Source organism: Urocampus carinirostris, chromosome 11, assembly GCF_059441175.1.
Source record: "Urocampus carinirostris isolate Australia breed hairy pipefish chromosome 11, RoL_Ucar_1.0, whole genome shotgun sequence".
Classification (NCBI taxonomy): domain Eukaryota; kingdom Metazoa; phylum Chordata; class Actinopteri; order Syngnathiformes; family Syngnathidae; genus Urocampus; species Urocampus carinirostris.
The window spans coordinates 8660048-8683125 of NC_142359.1; the positions used below are offsets into that span (position 1 = coordinate 8660048).

General features: G+C 39.0%; 1 protein-coding gene across 4 annotated transcripts; it reads left to right on the plus strand.

Moving 5' to 3' along the window:
• Positions 1-6647: 6647 nt before the first annotated feature.
• Positions 6648-22599, plus strand: LOC148356336 (tudor domain-containing protein 5-like). 4 transcript variants are annotated; one of them, XM_088347245.1, is made up of 14 exons: positions 6648-6711; positions 8996-9058; positions 11793-12033; positions 12102-12268; positions 13151-13436; positions 13513-13592; positions 13699-13822; positions 15647-15801; positions 15885-16102; positions 19265-19477; positions 19548-19614; positions 21642-21842; positions 21920-22032; positions 22152-22599. In XM_088347245.1, the coding sequence occupies exons 3-14, from the start codon at positions 11793-11795 to the stop codon at positions 22162-22164; spliced, it is 1878 nt and encodes a 625-aa protein (XP_088203371.1). In that variant the 5' UTR covers positions 6648-6711; positions 8996-9058; the 3' UTR covers positions 22165-22599. The 4 variants fall into 4 exon arrangements, with proteins under 4 accessions (XP_088203371.1, XP_088203374.1, XP_088203373.1 ...); XM_088347248.1 differs by lacking the exon at positions 6648-6711 and adding an exon at positions 8428-8644; XM_088347247.1 differs by lacking the exon at positions 6648-6711 and adding an exon at positions 8652-8926.
• Positions 22600-23078: the final 479 nt, after the last annotated feature.

A 23078-nucleotide genomic window follows, 5' to 3' on the forward strand; every position in this document is an offset into this window, starting at 1 on the left:
ATTACATTTGACAAAGTGGAGAGACATATTAATGCGAGCAGATATCTTCTCCTCCCCCTTGGCTCACTCCTGTTTACTTTTTACTTGCGGTCTTTAATGTATTCAGGATGTGGGATTCGTGACTTTGACAAAAGTTTGCCCGGATTAAGGGCATATACGATCCTTCCTTTCTTTTTACCTGATGACTCAGTAATACTTCAGATCACCTTGAGGTAGTTTGTTCTCCTTCCTGCGCCACTGCCACCCGCTGAAAAGTTTCAAACTATTATACCCCACACTCCAAGTAAATTCTGCTAATGAATGAAAAATCAAACATGTTGAGTGGTAGGTTAGATCCTACTTGGTAGGAAGGATTTTTTACTTGATGCGTCACACGATTGTCAAACGGTGTTCCACACGATCAATCTCGGAGCCCCTGCCTTTTCAATTTAAGTTGCATCTTAAGCTGAAGACACTATTTAAATAAACATGATATTTAAAAGTATGCCATTTAGAGTGATCCCTCGGTTATCGCGGTTAATGGGGACCAAGACCACCCGCGAAAACTGAAAATCCGCTAAGTAGCTGCGCTCCTTCAAAAATGCTTAAAAAAAACGTATACAGTATACCCCCCTGTATACAGTACACCATATAGAATACGGGTAGAGAGAGAGAGAGTGAGAGAGAGAGTGAAGTTTATGTCATAACAAAAGAAACCTGTAAAATATGTGCTACGTACATGGAATAGGCCTGCGGCGAAACCACTACGAACCATTCAGTATGATTGTATTAACCGCTCTCAACCACATGCAGCAATCGCAGTTTATTTGGCTTGTTAACACTACCGGTTACATATTGAAAATAAAAACTGTGAAAATGTGATATTTGATGAGTGTTTGTGAAGCGTTTTGGGAAACAACAGTTAAAAAAATGGTCCGCGTTCATTTTAATGAAAGTGAAAGAGCTACCTTCTGACAATAACAACATACTTTAGCTAGCGGCATCAAACGGCTTTTACAACAAATACACGAAACCGCACACAATTAGCCGTGTTTAGGTAGTACAAACAACCGCTCGCTTTTGGTATAATAAAGTCAAACTTGAGATGAAATGTGACAAAAGAGAATATAGTTACGTCGCGTCGCCGAGTTCCTTCATGATAAACTGAGCGCCACATAAGAAGGGGATGAGGTGGGAGGAGTTAAAGGAGGGGGGGATGAGCGAAGCGGTAACTCACCATGACTAAGCATTCTGTCAGGGCCTCCCCCACCCCTTCACAATAAGAGTGTCCACACCGTGTCCTCAGTAGACATAAGCTCGCGCTCAATGGCGTCAAGTCAATAAATGCTTTTATTGAGAAGGTAAGATATATTTTTTAGACCCGCAAAGCTCTGAACCCGCAAAAGTGGAACCGCGAACTAGCAAGGTTCCACTGTATTTTTATTGTTTGGAAGGCTAAAATACAGGTTCTCAAATGAGGGTACTTGAGAATTTTATTTGTTTTTAAAACAAGTTTCCATAGTTAGATACTCTAAAAAGTTAAAATGGGGTGTCATTATTTATGGAAAACTATTCCTTTAAACTAGAAGTTAGATTTTTTTTTAACGTATTGACTGCAACACATTTGGATAACTTTTAGTTGTAGTATATGTAACCGCGGTGTACCTGTCCCACCAAAGATCCACATTCACGCTGGACTGGATGATGAGGTTTTTATCACAGTTTCTGCAGATGAAATGAGTCACAACATTAGCTTCTCTGCTGGCTTTGATCTCTTTGATCTGGTTGGCAGCTCGCTCTGTAGACTGCCCAAAGCATATCAAAGAGCTTAGTTTTTAATTTACATAAAATACATTTTGGAATATCACAATATTTTTACATCCATTTTAACAAGATACTTTTAACAAGAGATCGTATAGTGTTTTTTTTACCGTTTACAATGAAATCAACACATTTTCTTTAGTCTGAATTTTAACCAACATCATCCTTTATATATATCATCTCATCTCATCAGCTGCACCGCTTATCCTCAGTAGGGTCGCGGGGGTGCTGGAGCCCATCCCAGCAATCATCGGGCAGTGGGCAGGGGACACCCTGAATTGGTTGCCAGCCAATTGCAGGGCACACAGGGACAGACAACTCACTCGCTCAGTCACACCTAGGGACAATTTGGACCGGCCAATTCACCTGAAATGCATGTCTTTGGAATGTGGGAGGAAACTGGAGTGCCCGGAGGAAACCCACGCAACCACGGGGAGAACATACAAACTCCGCACAGTAAGACCGGGACCTGGATTTGAACACACGCAGGAGGTTCCCACGACCTCAGAACTGTGCCGCACATGCGCTAACCACTGCGCCGCCGTGCTGCCCCCTTTATATATATATTTATATTTATATATATATATATATATATATATATATATATATATATATATATATATATATATATATATATATATATATATATATATATATATATATATACTTATATATATATATATATATATATATATATATATATATATATATATATATATATATATATATATATATATATATATATATATATATATATATGTGTGTATATGAGAAAATAAAAATAATAACAATAATGAGTATAAAAACGGATACAATTTACCTGCAGATGAAATGAGTTACAACATTAGCTTCTCTGCTGGCTTTGATATCTTTGATCTCTATAAGGGTAATTAACATTTTAGCACAACAGAAACAAAACGAAAATAAATCCAAACAGCTTGACAACATCAATCACATTACTGTGCATTTTGAGAGATTTGTCAGCTGTGGTTATAATGTTTAAAATTAACTTTTTTGTGGAGCACCAAAAGATGTGTCTTACCATTGGCAGCTCGCTCTGTAGACTGCCAACAAAACCCCGCCTTCCGGTCACATGTCAAAAGCCAAAACAAACCCTACCCCATACCAGCAGGTGGCACCATCATTGCAGGACACTTACCAAAAACTATACACATATTTCAGTAGGAATTTCAATAAAACAAAAGTCATTATTACACCCGTTACATATAGATTAATAAGTAAATGACTTGGATCCTGTGCCCAATGTTGGTTTGAGCAGCCACACTCACTGTATACAAGTCTAATGTTGGCATTTAGGCTACACACTAGTGTAAATGTGTAGACCGTCATCTTTTTAAGGTTGGAAAACGTTTTGTCTACCGCTACTTTATGTTAGTTTAATATGTTTACTCCTTGCAAGGGTTCATGGCTGCTAAGCTAGCGATGACCTCATGTTAACGCTAAACTAATGTTAAGCTACTGCTGAGGTATTCCGAGAAGAAAATCGTTCTGATAAGTATAGAAATCGTTTGTGTTAATTGTATTTTAAATGTACTTAATGTACTCTGGATACCAGCTCGGTCGTCACCCGGGTCAAAAAGGATTGATTGCATGAAGGCGTTTGACAAAGTATGGGAAGCCATTTAATGAGCCACCATGCGGAAGTACAACATATGCCAGAAACTAATTTAGACCATTGAACAGCTGTATGCCAATGCAAACAGTGCTGTACTTAGCAATTGTAGCAATGGAGTGTGGTTTTGAACCACAGTCCCTGTCATAAAAGGCTGCATTCTCTCTCCAACTTAACAACTTTCTTTCAGTATTGGGGGAGACACCATTACCGACCTCCGTTTTGCTGATGATATTGCGGGATTGGCAGGAGACAAACAGGAACTCAGAGATGTGGTCAGTTGCCGGCACAAAGCATAAACCCACTATGGGATGGATATCAGCACAGAAAAAAAACAAAAGTAATGACCAACAATCTCCAAGGTATCATCACAAACATCACCAGTATCATCACATACATCACCATCAACCACACAGCGCTAGAACATGTAACCAAATTTAAATATCTTGGAACTGTCATATCAGAAAAGGGGTCAGAACCAGAAATCATGGCCAGGATGGTTCAAACCACAGCCGCACATGCCAGACTTAAACCATCTGGAGGGACAAAAACATGGCAGTGAAATCCAAGTTCAGACTAATGGAAGCGCTGGTTACTTCCATCTACCATGGAGATGCCATGCTACAGGAAACTTTTAGGCATCAACTAATTAGCCCAAGTAACAAACAAATTGGTACGTAACACCATTAGAGGGCAAATTGGACCATACAAAGAACTGTTGTCAACTGTGAGCAGATGGAAACGTCAGTGGTATGGTCATGTCACAAGATCATCTGGACTGGCCAAGATCATTCTCCAGGGCACAGAAGGAGAGGAAGACCGAAAAAGACCTGGGTCGACAACATCAAGGAATGGACTAGTGCCAACTTTGCCATGACCCAAGTACAGGCCAGGGACCGTGGAGAAGGCTATCCAGAGTCCTCATTGTTGCCCTGACGACCCATGTGGTTAAGGGATCCGTAAACCATGAATGGAGTGTGCGCTGCAAACCCGAGCATTTTTGATGAGTGCCTCTGTCCAATCTTCGCTTAAATGTATTTAAAAGTGTTTTTTTTTCCTTTGATCAAGAGTGCGTAGTGGGATCCTGTAAAACTCCCATTTGTGATCACTAAGGTTTTTTTTCTCTGATTTTGGCACCCAAACACACAATGACAACTATCAGCAACGATAGCTTTTTTTTCTGTCTTCTGACCAGTCGAGAGCGATCTCCATCCAGGCCCCGGTGCTGTGGAAAGCTCTTCCCCCTGAGATTCAATCAGAACCCTCAGTGTAAATGTTTAAATCTAAGCTTAAAACACACTTCTACTCTATAGCGTATGAATAACCAGGGTTGGGTAGGGTTAACTTGATTACTTTCAATTACTTTTGGATTACTCCAATACCAAATATGCTAATAAAAGACAAAAGAAGCTAAATATGAATAAAATTACTAATTTTTTTGTAGGCTTGGGGAGTAACGGAATACATGGAATGGCAAAAATGATGTTGGCAAGCTGGATTTATTTTCATTTTGTATCTGTTTTAGTTTTGCCGGAGATCAAAGAGATCAAAGCCAGGAGATAAAGCTTACCCTGTGTTGTGAGTCTGAATTTTATTCATATTTAGTGTCTTTTGTCCTTTTATTAGCATCGTTGGTATTGGAGTAATCCAAAAGTAATTGAAAGTAATCCAGTTAAAGTAACCCTACCCAACCCTGTGAATAACCGATATTTTATGTTGACAATATCTGTGTATTATTTGCCCTCATGTAGGTTTTAGATCAGGGGATGGTGTCATAATAGTCTGTAATAATAGTTTGCAATAGTCTTTGATCTGTGCAGCCCTTTGAGACTCTTTGTAATTAAGGGCTATACAAATAAACATGACTAGACTTGACATTTGCCTCCAGGCTAAGCCCCGCCCACCAGACATGTCACAATGTTTATGAACCAATGAAAGGGTTTATACTTACAGTGGCTTGCAAAACTATTTGGCCCCCTTGAAGTTTGTGATCTTTTGCCACATTTCAGACTTCAAACATAAAGATATAAAACTGTAATTTCTTGTGAAGCATCAACAATAAGTGGGACACAATCACGAAGTGGAACACACTTTATTGGATATTTTAAACTTTTTTAACAAATAAAAAATGAGAATTGGGTGTGCAAAATGATTAAGGTCACAAAGTTCAAGGGGGCCAAATAGTTTCGCAAGCCATTGGAACTATTCTATTCATGTGCTAGTTAAGTGTACTCGGCTGAAAAACGACCCTTGTTTTAAAAGTGCACTTAAAACTTTAATCAATGCATCCATAACAGCCCATCTGGATGACTCCAGCATACTATTTCTAAGTCACCCAGTTGTGACTCAAGCATTTCTAATTGGTGCAAAATGTCTTCTGCTCATCTCCTGATCTGTGCAGGTACAAACAGATAATTTCAACTATACCTCTTTCTATTGGTTTCCTGTTCAGAGTTACTTTGAGCACTCCAACACAGAATTTGTTGGGACACTAACTAACACTTAACCAAACAACGAAATATCACACAGGACATATAACCAAAAGCTGATAGAGCAGTAACGGGAGCAGGGTTGGGTAGGGTTACTTTAACTTGATTACTTTCAATTACTTTTGGATTACTCCAATACCAAATATGCTAATAAAAGACAAAATAAACTATATATGAGTACAATTATGACTCACAACACGTGGTAAGCTTTCTCTTCTGGCTTTGATCTCTTTGATCTCCGGCAAAACGAACATAAAATGCGACAGAAACAAAATTAAAATAAATCCAAACAGCTTGCCAACATCATTTTTGCCATTCCATGTATTCCGTTACTCCCCAAGCCTGCACAAAATTTAGTCATTTTATTCATATTTAGTTTCTTTTGTCTTTTATTAGCATATTTGGTTTTGGAGTAATCCAAAAGTAATTGAAAGTAATCAAGTTAAAGTAACCCTACCCAACCCTGAACGGGAGTGTCGTGCAATGAGACCATAAATTATCAAATTTAGCAAACAAAAAGTCTGGGGGAGGTGATCAGTCAGGAGAGACATGGCGACTGGGAGGGAACAAGGTACAAAGAGAAACAATAATCCAACAAAGCCGTGGAAGAGTTGAACTTTGATACTTCTAAGAACTCTTTGTGACGTCATATTTCAAAGAGATGAAAGAGCACCAAAACAAAGAACACGACAGCATGACAGTACGTATAAAAAGAATCAACAGTAGTCAAGTTTAATATGAGTCTGTGAGTCTGGACTAAAAGCCAAGCATTCTTTTCCTCGAGGTTCAGTAAGTTGACAACATTCTTTTTTTCTCTTTTAAAGGATCATTTGGGCTTGACAAAATGAGCTTTTGTAAGTGTGTCAAATTGATTTGTCTTTTTCTGATGAATCCTTGCGCTCACGTATTGAACTGGTGTTTGGCTACTCATCAATGTGATGATTTATCATCCCAGAAGAGAGCGGCTGACTGGCATGTGCTTTGTTCCTTCTCAGACACTCCTCAGTGTAACTGGGGAAATGTCACAGTTTAAAATCCAGCTAGTGTGTTTGGACTTGTTTGTTTAGTTTTTTCGGTTGATTTTATTTTCTCTTTGATCCATTGCCAGTCTTCCATGTTGTCCCTCTCTCTGCGCCTGGGATTTTGCGGCGTTCACGTGGATGCTACTGGGTACAAAAATAAGTACAATGAATATTAATGATCATAAATTGAGAGAATATCGTTTGAGTTGAACTTGGATGTGAAATTAAACAGCTACCGGACCTACTGTGCGGAGCTTGTATGTTCTCCCCGTGCTTGCGTGGGTTTCCTCCGGGCACTCCGGTTTCCTCTCACAGTCCATAGACATGCATTTCAGGTGGATTGGCCGGTCCAAATTGTCCCTAGGTGTGAATGAGCGAGCAAGTTGTCTGTCCCTGAGTGCCCTGCGATTGGCTGGCAACCAGTTCAGGGTGTCCCCTGCCCACTGCTTGCTGGGATGGGCTCCAGCACCCCCGCGACCCTACTGAGGATAAGCGGTGCAGCTAATGAGATGAGATGAGATAATAAAGAGGGGACAAAACAATGATGGATTTGAATTGGCTATATTGTAATTGTTATCAACAGTGTGAAACATTATATGCAACCAGATTGGACATCGCACCCAAGGGTATACATGTAATAAAAAGAAAATAAGATTATCAGAGACTATCTAGAAAAAAAGGCAGAAAAAAATATTTTCTACGTAGTGCTAAGAGACTAGCCTAAATTATGATAATAGTGCAATTTTCTTGAATGAAAATTAATAGTAAATAGTAACAAATGAGCAATGAAATTAAGTGCAATAACATTTTGCAGCAGCAACAAAAACAAGAAGAAGGTCTCTAGGTATGTTTTCAGTTTTGGGCAGGGTTCGGTAGGGTTACTTTAACTTGATTACTTTCAATTACTTTTGGATTACTCCAATACGAAATATGCTAATAAAAGACAAAAGAAACTAAATATGAATACAATGATGACTCACAACACGCGGTAAGCTTTTTCTCCTGGCTTTGATCTCTTTGATCTCCGGCAAAACTAACACAAAATGCGACAGAAACAAAATGAAAATAAATCCTAACAGCTTGCCAACATCATTTTTGCCGTTCCATGTATTCCGTTATTCCCCAAGCCTGCACAAAATAAATTTTATTCATATTTAGTTTCTTTTGTCTTTTATTAGCATATTTGGTATTGGAGTAATCCAAAAGTAATTGAAAGTAATCAAGTTAAAGTAACCCTACCAAACCCTGGTTTTGGGGCACTCGTTTTGGGTGTTGATGACCAAAACTAACCACTTGGGCACAATCAAGGAACGCTTCTGATTTTTCCCAAGTTTTGAACATCAGGATGACATGTAATGCCCTTAATAGGACTAGGAACACCTTAAGAACATCTGGTCCTTTGGCTGAAAGATGCCACTATTTTCCCCTCATATTTCCAACCTTCTAGCGTCATCAAGTGGATAACAATGCAAGTGCAGCATGAACCTTTAAAAATGAGACGATACCTTTTTGAGAAAGCACTTAATTCCTCCTACATTAGAAAAATAAATTGAATTCATTACTCGTGACTTGAAGGCAATATTCCCAAGCACCAATTTAACGTCTTTTCTTGTCGAGCACTTCAGTGGTTTTGTGGCTGCTGTTGCTGTTTTTACGCGTGCCAGGATCATGTTCATCCTCGTGGCCTTGAATGAAAACAAGTAACCCCGCCGCAAGTTGATACGCTTTATTTAATTACCATTTAAATTCTACGTCGTTTTTATTTTGTGTGGCCCTCGGTGCGTCCATATAAAGCATGCACGTGTGCATTGTTTTTATTTTCGATTGCGTGGGTGGCTATTATTCATCCGTCGTATTACTTTTATTTGAAATAACTCCATTTCTCAATTTAGCTGGCTGCAGGGAATGTGAGGTTTTACTTCTTGGACTGAACTTTGTGTGTGTTTCTGTAAATAGGAAAAGACTTCGATTGTTGTGTTAGGGTAAATGACTCGTGTAGTAGCCATGTTGCTTAATTGAATGTGATCGTCAGTGTCTTGTCGCCCCTCCAGGGAGAATTCCCAGTGGTGGATCTGACGAGTTAAGAAAGCACGAGGAGATAGGTGACATTAACGGTAAGTGTTTTTACTCAAATCTAAAAAAAAAGGTAATTCTATTCTATTGCTTTTTGTGAGTCAGAGACGCGATGCTAATGTTAGCTTAGCAGGCACATGCTATCGTCTTCTAATTATGACATAGGAACGCGTTGTTCCCGTGCAGAAAGTTAACCATTTTTGTGGTCTTAGCTTCTGAGCAGGGTTGGGTAGGGTTGTGAGTCATCATTTTATTCATATTTAGTTTCTTTTGTCTTTTGTTAGCATATTTGGTATTGGAGTAATCCAAAAGTAATTGAAAGTAATCCAGTTAAAGTAATCCTACCAAACCCTGCTTCTGAGGAACATAAATACGCATTAATAGGTGTTGTAGCTCATGTACAGATTTTAAAACTTTAATAACCAAACTTAATTATGGCCACTTTTAACTCTTATAAGTGGAGAGGCTATACACGAATTAGTAACGATATATTTCTAATTAGAATTGTCTTGTTATTCATAGCAAGTAGTGAACTTGGTTGACAACGATATTAAACTTGACAGTTAAGGACAAACACGTGAGCCACACACTTTGTCTAGTCAGTCAAGTCATGTTTATTTGTGTATTTGTATGGCCCTTTTTACAAGGATTCTCAAAGGGCTGCACAGACCACAGATTATTGCAAACTTCAGATTATTAAGACACCATCCCCTGATCTAAAACCTACATGAGAGCAAGGAAAAACTCAAAAATCTCCCCGGATAAGTCAACTTGTATTTATTTGTGATGCCCTTGATCACAAGGAGTCTCTAAGGGCTGCACAGACCACAGATTATTGAAAACTACTGACCATTATGACACCATCTCCCGATCTAAAACCTACATGAGGGCGAGGAAAAAACTCAAAAGCATCAACGTGAGGAGAATGAAGAAACCTTGAGAAGGGACCGCACATGAGGTAACCCACCTTCCAGGATGACCAGGCCTGCAACGGATGTTGCAAAAACAAATAATACACATATATTGTCAACGTTAAATATAGGTCATATATAAGCTATAGAATAGAAGCTGTACATATACAACACAGAATATATGTACACCGTATTTCCTTTTTGATATATAGATATTTGATTTGATTGTATCCTTGTTATAAACACTGTACACCAGCGTTGCAAATTAATACCATTAGCATTTTATGTTAAAGCCCCACTGTGTTATATTTGACTACTAGAAGGCATTGTATTGTCTGATGCGAACAAAAAACACTGCCACAGACCACAGCGTTGCACCAAGATGCCAGACAAATTATCATTTCCACCTATGATCAATCGGTAGGGATTCCACAAGATATACAAATTTCTCCACCTTAAATCTTTTTATTATATGAATTAACATTGGTATAATAGTACATGTATTTTTGTCAAGTCAAGTCGTGTTTATTTGTATAGCCCTTAATGACAAAGAATCTCAAAGGGCTGCAAAGATCAAAGAATAAATCGATGTATTTTTTTCTTTTTACAAAATGAAAGTTATTTTGTACCACTATGAGGCACTAAATATTATACTCTCTTTGATGACAATATAGACATTTTGAATCCTGAAGGAAAAAAATAGGATAAATAGACCAGTCTTTACAAGATAGTGCTTGGAGACTGGTTTTAGTTGTAAGTGCACAAGAACAATAGTGCAATGAAAAATTGTGCGATGTACTGAATTGTAACAATGCTTTTTCATTCAAACTAAAATGGATTCACTATAGGATCTGTTGACTTATTTATTGACTCCTTTATTTTGCACAAGATAACCACTTGTAATATGAAATTTAACTAATCCAAAAACTAACATTAAAAATGCTGCATTTGAAATTATATAGACACAAGCGTGTATGCTAAAACCAAACAAATTGAAAAATAAATCACACTAGAAGCAAGCACAGACTGTGAAGGCGGGTGCATTGTTTGATGTGTCCTTAGAAAGATTTAAGTAGAATACATTCTCTAAGTATGTGTTAACAATTCCCAACTGAGTTTAAAGATTGTTTATTTAAAAAAATCCACCACACATATCTGCCTTTACCTTACTTTTATCAAACCTGTTAGGGGCGGATCACTTTAGGTTCGACTATAATGGAGTGCTGGAGAGAGAAATAACCCAAACAATGCCATATTGAATTCTAAGAACCTTTATACATGTTTTTTCCAACCACTCATTTATCTTTTAGTAAAGCTGTTCTGGCTGCGGAACACATTAGGTATGAGGAATGGGGGAAAGGGTATTTGTTGGAAAGTATCTTAATGCTTGTCCCTGCGTTTTTATTTTCTATTTGTTATTGTAGCATGATAATGGTGAAAGTAGAAAGAGGCTTATTTAAAGTATAGTCCAAGCGCCAACCAAAAACCCCCAGAAAAAGGGGAAAAATACTTTGTTTAAGCGTGTCTACAAAATGCATGTACTTGCACGCACATTATGAACAAGCTGACAAAGACAGCAATCATGAATTCAAGCCAGGAGATAGCGGCAGAGAGTTAAAAAGGTCAAAATTCCTTACAGCTCAATTAAGAATAAAAAGTCAATTGAGCCAAACCTTTGTGGAACTCTCACCAGGTTGCTCAAACACACACTGCACTGTAAATGGATAAACAATGGCGAGATGTCGATAACTTCATTACATATTGCGAATGGGTCAATTATTTTCAAAAAAATGTCCACGGAATTCATGGAATAATCCTTATCTCAGGGTTAATCAGTTACCTGTTTTCTCTTACTCTCTCACAGATGTCAGCACACAAATCAAGCCAGGAAGAAATCTTAACTTCGCTCAAAAAGGACGTCCGCTCTTTACTCATTTCGTCCAAAAACGGTTTGAGCCCCAACCAGTTAAATCGGGACTATGGCAACATGCTTGGACGTCCGTTACCGCTGAAAAGCCTGGGCTACCTGAATGTTGTAGATATGGCCAAGGCCATGCCAGACGTGATTTCAATGGCAGTCATTAATGGCTGTCCTGTCTTCAAAGGTAATCGATGGCTTGATACTTCTGGAGTCTGTGGTCCTTCACTAGTGTATGTCTTTTGCCTTTCGTAGCTGTTACTGACAATTCCACCAAACATATTGAAGAACTGGTGGCCAAGCAGCGATGGTCAAAGAAAAAGCACGCTAACAAGTGTCAACCAGCGCCCAACCGGTCCCGTCGACCGGTTTGTCTTCCGCTCCAAACTCTAAGATCGCATCTACAAATACTCCTCAACGAGGTTTTTCTTTCTTTTTAAATCCAATCACAGTGTGTTCAACTTTTTGTTTCATTTAAAATACAAAAGTATTCCCAAACAGATTTTTTTTATTAGGCACAGAACGTGTATTGTTCCTCCCCTCAATTATGCAAATATGTTGCAAAATATTCCACACACCGGAAAACTCAAGAAATTTTAGTCTCAAAGTTGATCCATCTGGCTGGTTTTCGGTAGAGCTGTGACCGTATTGACGGAACACAACACTTTCAAAATAGCCTATCCCATTAACACAACATGTGAGGCCAGCTCCGAAACACAGTGGTTGTGGTGAACAGTGATTGCATAACGCTAACTTCTGCTAGGAGCTAGCTTTTATTTTGTTTTTCGTTACGTGTGTCGCTGTTGGAATAATTTTGTCCGGCTAGTTCCCCTTTAGCTTCTGCCGAGGGCTTTCCTGTTTTGTTTGTTCCTGGTTGGCACACGTTGGCTTACCCACCATGTGTTTAATTTTTTGCCTGTAAGCCCCTCTAGGGCTGCCCTCCCTTTGTTGCCTCATCACTGTATCCATCTGTGACACAACGCCTGGGCATTCTCCACAAAAACATCCAAAATTTTGCTTAAAATACTTGGTACCTCTTTGACTAATTGATATGTAACAATATGGCAACTGGCTTGCTCGGGTGCTAGTGTTTCTCCGATGATGTCACAGCTCAGTCAAAGAAAATTGGAAATCAAACAATAATTAGGATATTACTACAATATATCAATTATATATAAAATGAATGGGAAAATTGTATGCAAAATTCATGTACTATTTCCTCACAAGTGTGTTGCATGTTAAAGAAATTGGATCTACAACTGATGGTCTTGACTGCCAGGCTAATGAAACGCTGACTGTTCCAGGGACCTGTCAGGCAGTGCGACTTGCACTCCTGTTACCTGCGAAGGTTTCACCACCGGCTGATTCCCGAAAATTTTGGTTTCAAAACGATCCCACAAATGCTAGAGGCTCTGGCTGATGTGGTCTTTATCCAGCCGAGCATGATGGGCAACTTTATCACACTGAGAAGCATGAACAAATCTGCGTCTATGAATCGGACTACATTTTCCTACCCGTCTAATAGGGTAGGGAATATGGGGCTGAAACGCTCACACAGCAGAGGAGTTGGGAGACAAGAAAATACATCAGGTTTGTTTACTTCTTTGGAGTGATTGAATATATTTGATTCTTTAATTTTCTAACCACACATTCCATTTTTGTTAAGAACTACCAAGATCTCTGCCTAAAGTCAAGAAGGAGAAGAAAAAAACTGACTCATATTTCACTCTTAGACTACAGCTGGAGGTCTGTTTATACATTTTATATATATATATATATATATATATATATATATATATATAATTAGTGGTTAGCCACTCTGACATTTATGTCGTTTATTGCTTCTTTTAAGGCTTCAGGCAAGGAAGCGCCACTTGTGGATAATAATAATAATAATAATCACTTGCCCAAACAACCAGCAGAGGACAACAGAGTTCACAGTCATGTTGCCGAGGACTGGGAAGCGTCTGATGAAGGTTTGCAGTATGTCAGCCATCAGTGGCTATCTTATACCGTATATTATTGATTGCTATTCCCCTTATTAAGCAAAAATAAACCAGAAAACCGCAACGTGGCACTTATTAACTCACAGCAAGAGAATAAAAACAAAGATACTTTGTGTAAACACGTTTATTTTACTTACCAAACAAACAACACAGATAATTCATTTGGCATCTTTCGAAGTTTTTTCCTCACTTCCATTAAATTTTGTTCTGCTTGTACCTAGCATTGCATGACTTTACAGACTTTGCCTGTTCTACAGATGATTTAACACTGTAACAGAAACTGTCACAGTTTAATTTGAGACAAAGATGACAGTATTATCCTCCGTGTTGCATGTCGAGGTGTCCTTGGGTAGGACACTGAACCCCTAATGCCCCCAATGGGCAGGTTAGCGCCTCACATGGCTGCACGGCCGCTATTGGGAAATGTGATGCACAATGTAAAGCGCTTTGGGAAGTCTTGACTTGAAAAGCGCTATATAAATGCAGATCATTTCATTTCATATTATTTGCCATCTTCTTCCCATACTTTGTATGTACTTTCGTACCTTCTTACCTCACATGGCTAAAAACCTTTCACTCTTTGCATTAAACTGAGGATGACCGACCAATTGGCGCAAAAAATAAATGCATTTGCTGTTGTACCGCGATAATCTTGTCAATCTACGATGAAGTGGTCGTCTGCTACAAGATACTGAGACGATCTGGAATAGAGCCAAAATGGGCAGGTCTAACAAAAAGCATTTGTTTTTAATATATTTTTTTCTCGTACAAAATGTGTTATACAGCGTACATTAGGGCTGCAACAACGAATTGATAAAATCAACTATAAAAGCATTGGGGACTCGGCACGTCAATTCAATGGAAACTAGAGCACATGCTTGTAGTACCCAATTTCTGCGGCAGGGGGCGCCATATGACTATTTTGATGCACCAGGCTATTTTAAATCCTAATTAATTTAAAAAGCAATTTCCAGAAACCAAAATGCAACTGTATAAAGTATACCATGTACAATAAGATGCAGACACCGTGTTTAGAAGTGGATAAGGACATATTTGACAAAAAACCTTCATAAAATATACAGTTCTTCAATTTGCCTAACTAAAGTTATTGTAGAGAGTTTGGGGGAAATACATATAAGAGCAATGTAGAATTGCAAATTTGATTACAGGATAAAGCTATTGGATTGTGTATAACACTGGGTATGAAGAACATACAAGTCAACATGTACCGATCACCGCTCTTTAATCTTTTAAAGAGTCATATTTTGTTTAATTATACGCACCATTCTACTCTACTTTCCCAGGTTGTTTCACAGTAAATCCTTAAATAATATCTGCAAGGTATCAAATTTGAGGAATTTCCTCAAAATAATATACAGTAATCCCTCGGTTATCACGGTTAATGGGGACCAAAACCACCCGCGAAAAGTGAAAATCTGCTAAGTAGCGATGCCCCTTCAAAAATGCCTAAAAAAAATCAATTTTATTTTTTTATTTTTATTTTTTTAATTATTTTATTTTATTATTATTCATTTTTAGACCCGCGAGGCTTTGAACGTGGAACTGCGAAGTAGCGAGGTCCCACTGTATTCGCGATTTACTCAGGTTCTTAAAATGACGTGTCTTGATAAATGCACATGCAGGATTTGAAATCAAGGATGTAAATCGCAGCCTTATTTGTGGGACTGCAAAGTACTTGATTCAAACCTGAATTCTTCTTTTAGTGGTACTGGACAAATATAAGAAAAAGAGCTTGAATATTGCCGGTTTTAAATACCTGATGTCTCTCTTTAGATGAATTAATCCAAAAGGAATGCGTTGTGGCAAATGCACACGAGGACCACTCCACAGCTCCTCAAAGCAAAATCAAAGGAAACTATAGTTGTTCGGTGGAGGCCCATCAAGGAAATACGTTAGACTTCAGTGAGGATTTACAGACCCCAGAAGAGGTGAGATGTCCAGTTGGGTTTATCATGGATAAAATCGCCAAATGATTTTATTATTTTTTTTAATTATTTTTTTTCCATGACAGAGTGTTGAGACAAGACCAGCCGTTAAGGTTTGTCGTGAGCTCCAAATAGCAACTCTGGACGTTTTACGTAATCAGCGTATAAAGCGGCCCACGTGGCAGCCCTCTCGCAAGATTGCGCCCGTGCGAGTGGAGTATATCCGGTCCCCGGGACATTTCTACATCAGCTTATTTGAGAGCGATGAGTCGCAGGCGTTGCTGGACATGATGTTTGAGATGAGGTGAGTGGTTGGTCTTGCATGTGCTGGTGTATTGGGACAATAGTGCTAATAATAAGAGCGTGGCTCCCTATTAGGCATGGAGTGAGATGCATTCCGTAAGACGATGTTTCACGGAACGGTATCTACGAGACGATATTTTAAAATTTTTGTTGACTAGTTTTCATTCGTATTTTTTAAAGATTTTATTAAGTGTTTGAAACAGCCCAGCTTGTCTTCAAGTGCTGTATTAAATGGTTTAGTTGTAAAGAGTTAGACACGCATTAATCACAATTGCGCTAATAGAGGCCGCATTCCCGATCAGTGTTGACGTGTTACTTGAGAAAAGTAATCAGTTCAGTTACAAGTCCATTTTAAGTAATTGAATCACCTAGATGGACTGACACCCAAAAGTAGACCATTATTCTAAAAGTAACTATCGAGCTTCAACTCACCTTATGTACTCATAGAAGCCGACCTCCTAAGCTTTCTTTTAAATAGCCACTAAATAAAATAATTTGAAGAAATTGTGTTCACCAACGGGCGGCAGTGGTTGGCGCATGCTCGGCACAGTTCTATGGTCATGGGTTCAAATCCAGCTACCAGCCCTCCCGTGTGGAGTTTGCATGTTCTCCCCGTGCTGGAGTGTTTTTTTCTCCGGGCACTCCGGTTTCCTCCCACATTCCAAAAACATGCACGTCAGGTTAATTGGCTGGTCCAAATTGTCACTAGGTGTGAATGAGTGAGTTGTCTCTGTGTGCCCTGCGACTGGCAACCAGTTCAGGGTGTCCCCTGCCCACTGCCCGAGGACAGCTGGGATGGGCTTCAGCACCCACGCAACCCTAGTGAAGGATAAGCGATGCAGATAATGGATGGGTGGATGGTGTACACCAACCTATCGAAGCCTTCATATTTCTTGGCTTATGCAATCAAAGGAGCTTGTAAACAAGCACAGCAGAGACATTCCATATCCATTTTCTTCTCCATTTCTGGATAATGTCCAAGATGGTTTTTTGTTTTCCCCCAATTTATTGCAAACATTTTTTTTACAAATAAAGAGCAAAAATCAACGCTCTTTCACCGTAAATTAATCCAGTTTGCCCCATTGATATTGTTGTACCTGTATACAGACGCTCCCCTACTTACGACCATTTGACTTACGCAAAACGGTAGTTACGAACATTTTTTTCGGGATGTCAAAAAATATCTGGACATTGCTGTAAGTTAAATTTTGTATTGTGTGCACTTTTTCCGAGTAGAGGACAGTACTGTAGTGCTTCCTTCCGCCGCATGGCGCTGTGAGAGGTTACCCAGCATCCACCCGAAAAATAAATCCGCCTTCTACTTCCTGGTTAATGTGTAATCATAACAACGTGTACTGTATCACTAGCGCGCTAAGAACTTTGATGTTTTTATTGTTTAATATCTCGTGCATCCATTCAATATGGTTGGTGTAAATTTTAAAGAAGAGGCGAGCTGTTTCTTTTGAAACGAAAGTGGAATAAGAAAGCTTGATGCAGTTGAGAAAATGGTCAGAAAGCTTTTTTTCGGCCACTTTTTACCACGGGGGGGAGGGCCTCTTGAAGCGCATCTCCCAAAAGTAAGTTAAACCTCACTTTATATCTTTACAGAGCATATTAATTTATATAATGTTTATTCTTAAGTACAAAACAATACAAGCACTAAACATACTTACAGTATATAAACCTTACACATACAAAATATAGCACTAAAGCAACTCATGAACAAATTCAATTTACCAACGGTCGTCTGGAACCTAAAAACATAAAACGTGTAATGAAAAGACTTTAAAAAGAAATAAGATAAAGATTATTCAGACAATAAATATTAACTGGATGAATAGACAATAAAGGAAGTAGTTAGTGACTTGACTTTAGCTACGTCAGCATTAGTCCCGCCTAAGCTATAGTTAAATATCAGCAATAGGATAATTTCAAGGTTATAATAGAGTGTAGATGCAACTCTCATGCTGATTTTGTCCGAAAATGTGTGGCGGTTTGAGGCATACAAACATTTTATTTGGGATTTTTTTTCTTTCGTTCTTGCAAAGGACTAGTGATGTTAAAATCTTACAGATCAAGATCTCTCCCAGTGCTTACTAGCTATGTTTTATAAATTTTTGATTTATTTACATCCCCACCTGCACATTTCACATCTTAACAGTGTTCCTACGGGTGCTTGAAATCCTTTAATGTTGTGTTATTGAGGATTGAAAAGTGCTTGAATTTTAGGTTAAGTGTTTGAAATTGTTGCCACTGTTTAAAAAAAAAAAAGGTGCTTAAAAATGACGCCTATACTGCTTTCTGGTGGCTTCGCTTTGCATTTCTTCCCCTCACGTGACTAAGGGCAGCTGGCATTAGTTTTTATGGCATTGTGCAATGAAGCATCGTTGCCCCCTACAGGTCGTGTCCAAGAGGACAGGTGCTTGCTACACCTAAACATGAAACTTTAAAATGTTCATTTGTGCAAGGATTATGTATCAATTATGGGCATTTATAAAAGGCCATTCGAAAAATGAAGTTAGTTTTCGACTGATAAATTGTAATGGGAAGAACTTCCTGAAAATGGTTACCCAACACTCATTGGGTAAGAGATTTGTCTACAAAATATTTACACACATATTGTTCATATCCACTAATATATTGGTGATGTATTCAGGATCAAAATATAATATGACATGATAAATGCGCAAGCAAGATTAAAATCACTTATGAAAATTGCAGATGTAATTGTGGATCTGCATAGGTCATTGCTTGGTACTAGAGAAATTGGAGCATTTGTTTTGAAATTTCTCAAAGTGCTTGAATTAGGTCATGAAAAAGGTGTATAAATCCTGTAACAATTTGAATGATTTCCTTAAAATTTGTTTTTATTTAAATCGATGCATTAATGCAGGGGTGGCCAACCCGGTCCTCGATAGCCGCATGTCCTTCATGTTTTGGGAGTTTCTCTGCTCCAATACAGGAGAGTCCAATCACCTGGATCATATAGGCTCCCACACAGTTTGCTTACAAGCTAAAAACTTGCATCACCTAAGTTGGGGAAAAGGAAACCTCAAACATGCAGGACATGATGTTTCAGGACGTGAGGCTCTCGACGTCTTGTTTGGCCAACCCTGCGTTAATGTTTATTCTCCTGTCAACCGCCACCTATTTTGTCTTCCAGGCAATTTTACAACTGTCCGAAGGTCTTGGACCTTTATCGACTCCCACAGAGATTTGTCCGACGGGGCCAGGCCTGTTGTGTGTCTGCAGCGGGCTACTGGTTCTACCGGGTTGTGATACAGCGTAAAGTTGCCGGCACGTCTCAGGTGGAGGTGTACTTTGTAGATTACGGCAGCACCAGCGTGGTGTCATCTATTAACCTGAAGTTCCTCAAGTATGTTTGGTGGTGATGGATAAAGTTGGGAAATTACATTGGAAATTAGAATATAGCCTTTTTTTCATAGGACCTGTTTCTCCACCCTCCCCGCGCAAGCTGTTCCCTCCTCGCTGGCTGGAGTTAGACCGGCAACTGTAAGCATGACATCCACTATCTCTCCTTTTAACTGTACTTTGTCCTCATGTCACCTTTTTGTAGTCTATGGTCAGACAAAATGTTAACAGGGATGTCATGATCAAAGTTTAAGTTGTATATGAAATCAAAAGTATTTTCCGCAATTGTATGCACATTTCCAAAAAATAGTCTTGTTTAGTTTTTCATCATTTATAAGAGGTCCCAGACTCTGAGGTGCATGGAAATAACACCACAGAAAGGGCTATGGTTGCACTTTTTTTTAAGTACTGTCTTTTTTCATTGATATTTAGAATTACATTGGATGCAACGGGAATCGAACCCAGATCGAAGTGAGGAGCGCCCCAGGTCCGACCCACTGGGTCACTACGGATTCAGGCGATCCTATTATCTCATTATCATATTATTCTTAGTCACAGTACCAAATTGTTGACGTTATTATTAGGCCAGGCCGTGAAAATATTGTCAGACTCCAAACCGGCCCGTGGTACAAAAAAGGGTGGGGACCAATGAAATACAATTAATGCATCGCCGGTTTGGAAAGTCTTTACGAAATGCACCAGATTCTGAACTGAATAAACATAAAGGCTTTGTGAAGTAATTTGGTCGTTCTGAACTGAATGAAGACAAAGGCATTGTAGGAAGTAATTCGATCGTCCTGAAAGATAAACACACGGCCGCACATATTCAATATGTTTATCACTTACGATGCTTATGGTAAATTAGGCCCTTTTAGATATTAGAAGACTTGAGCTGACCTAGGTTGCTGTGACCTTTCTTGCTTGGTGTCTTCCTATCTAAAAGCACTCTTGCACACACTATCCAGTATTAACCAGTTAAGACCATTAAGCCTCCATGCAGTCTCCGTGTTCTTATTTCATGTATAGCGAGCATGTAAAATTAAATATAACAAACGGGCTGAAGTTCAAGCAAACGTTACACTTAGTTTGAGCTGAATAAAGTGAAACAAAATGTTATATTGATTCTTAATCAATTTCTGTTTCCTCATTTATTTTACATGTCTGCTACCGTGACTAAAGGTTGTGTGACAATGTGTCGTCTGTATCCCTAGTGGTCAGGTGAAGTGGTTTTAAACGGGACTGATTTGAGGGCCCACCATCCGACCCTAATTACAATCTTCAACCCAAATCAACAAAGATTCCACTTCTCAAATTTATGGAACATAAGGCAGTTTGAACCAGATTAAAGAATATATTCACTTAAAAAAATGACTAGCAAAACCAAAACGACTAATTAATAACATTCCCTTTTGAAAGGTGTGAAATACAAATAAAAACGCATGGAATTAAAATGTGCATGTTTTTGTTAGGCCTGGCAGTTCTTCCGTTGTCTCCTAAAAAATCAACTGCACTCATATGGCCACGATCCATTATCTCCGGTCGCAGATTGTCAAGAGCAAGTGCCGAGAGAACAAATTTGTGTCATACATACTTTCTGCCTAAAATGAAAAGCATCCGCAAACCATTATCTCCATTAGACCATTTCTGCAAGTGGAGGCTGACAAAGTGCATGTTAAAATTGGGTGGAGAAGGGCTACTTGTTGGATTTTCGCATATCTGGTTTTGGTCCCCATTAACTACAATAAACAGATTAAAGTACCTGGGTTTCGCCATATTCAACATGTGTAAACAAATTTTATCTGCCTTTTTCTGTGGTGTGATATAGTTATCAACTCCCTTTTGCATGGCATTATCACCACTGTTTAGGGAGTGTAAATGACCCTCACTCATTTTGGTTGTCTTAGCAATTTCTTTGCCAAAACAAAGGCCCAGCATTCATTGTAAATAGGGCAGCAACCCACCAGTTGATGAAAGACTGGTTTTGCAGGTAGGATCCATGTTTGATTCCCATTGCACCTAATGTGATGCAAGTGTGAACAACCATATGTCTCAAGTGGTTAGGATTCGGTGCTTTTACTATTGCAATCCGGTTTGATCCGAGTTACCACAATTGCTATGCAAATATGGTTATGAGCGCTTTGTTTCTAAGGCTAAGCGTTTCTTTCCAGGGTACATGGAGCGCGCAGGCCACAGCTTCCTTCCGGAGCCTCTGCTTTGACCGTGTCCTCGTGGGCGCCCTCAGGTGTTACGTTGGAGACGTACTGCAGATTTACCTTTACGACACCCGCACAAGCGAGGATGTCGTCATTCACGATGTTCTGGCTGAGGAGGGCCATGCCGTAACCTGTTGTTACATGGAGAGTGCCAAGGTCCAAGATGGTCTGCAAGATTTGTGTTGCAATGTCGAATATTCTACTAATTGTTGCTTGCCCTTTGCCTGCCTCAGCTATGTGTCTGGGACAATCCTGTCACTTTGTATCTTGGAGATGGCACGGATGAAATGCAAGATATTGAGGAGATGTTTGAAAACATTCAGTTTTTGGAGCAAACCACCGATAGGTATGTAAGATTTTATTTTTTGCTGTGATTGATGAACGTATTGAAACATTACTGGCTTACTTGCCAGTGATCACACCCTGTGCATTAAGGCAGATAACTAAAATGTTCTTTTTGTTCAGGTCAGCGAAATGAACTTGGTTAAAATGTCTCCAATTTTGATGCAAGAAGATCCCCAACGACTAAAATATCTGACGCGCCAGTGTTGTTGATCGTGGAAAATGTAAATAATTTATTTTTAGTATGGAAGCACAAATGCAGAATATACAGTTTTATTGATGTTCATGAGTTTTGGTGTTCAATTTAGTCCTTTTGAGGCTAAGGTTAGGTATTTTGTTTCCTCCATTGAAGGAAGATAGTTTAGCTTATTCTTTACTTTCTAGGTTATTTTGGTTCTTCAACCGCACGATTGTTTAGAAATATATATAAAGTAAATATGTTTTAAGAAAGGGTTTCTCTGTAATGTTTGTTTTTTAATATTAGGAGTTCCATTTTGTATGTTCCATTCGGGGGACTTGTATCCCATCAATACATTAAAAATTAAATATTTCATATTCACACACCCATCAACCGATACGATTTTATTGTATTTTATAGTGTGGTTGTTGTTTTCCAAAAATATTCAAGTCGTGTTTATTTAGCCCTTAATCACAAAGAGTCTCAACAGGCTGCAAAGACCACAAATTATTGCAAACCACAGACTCAGTAGCCTAGATGGTAAGGCGCCCGCTTTGAGACTGGGAGGTCGGTGGTTCGCGCCCCGGCCGAGTCATTCCTAAGACTTAAAAAGTGGTCGGCGGCGCCCTCTGTTGGCTGCAGCTGCATCGGCTCGCTACAACGGGTCAGGTGCAATCGACATTTCGTTCTGTGTACATTGTTACACAGAATGACAATACAAGGAAATTAATTATTATTATTATTATTACACCATCCCCTCATCTAAAACCTACATGAGGGTAAGGAAAAACTCAACATGAGGAAAATGATGAAACTTTAAGAAGGGACCGCTAATGAGGTAACCCAAAGGGATGAACAGGCTACAACGGAGG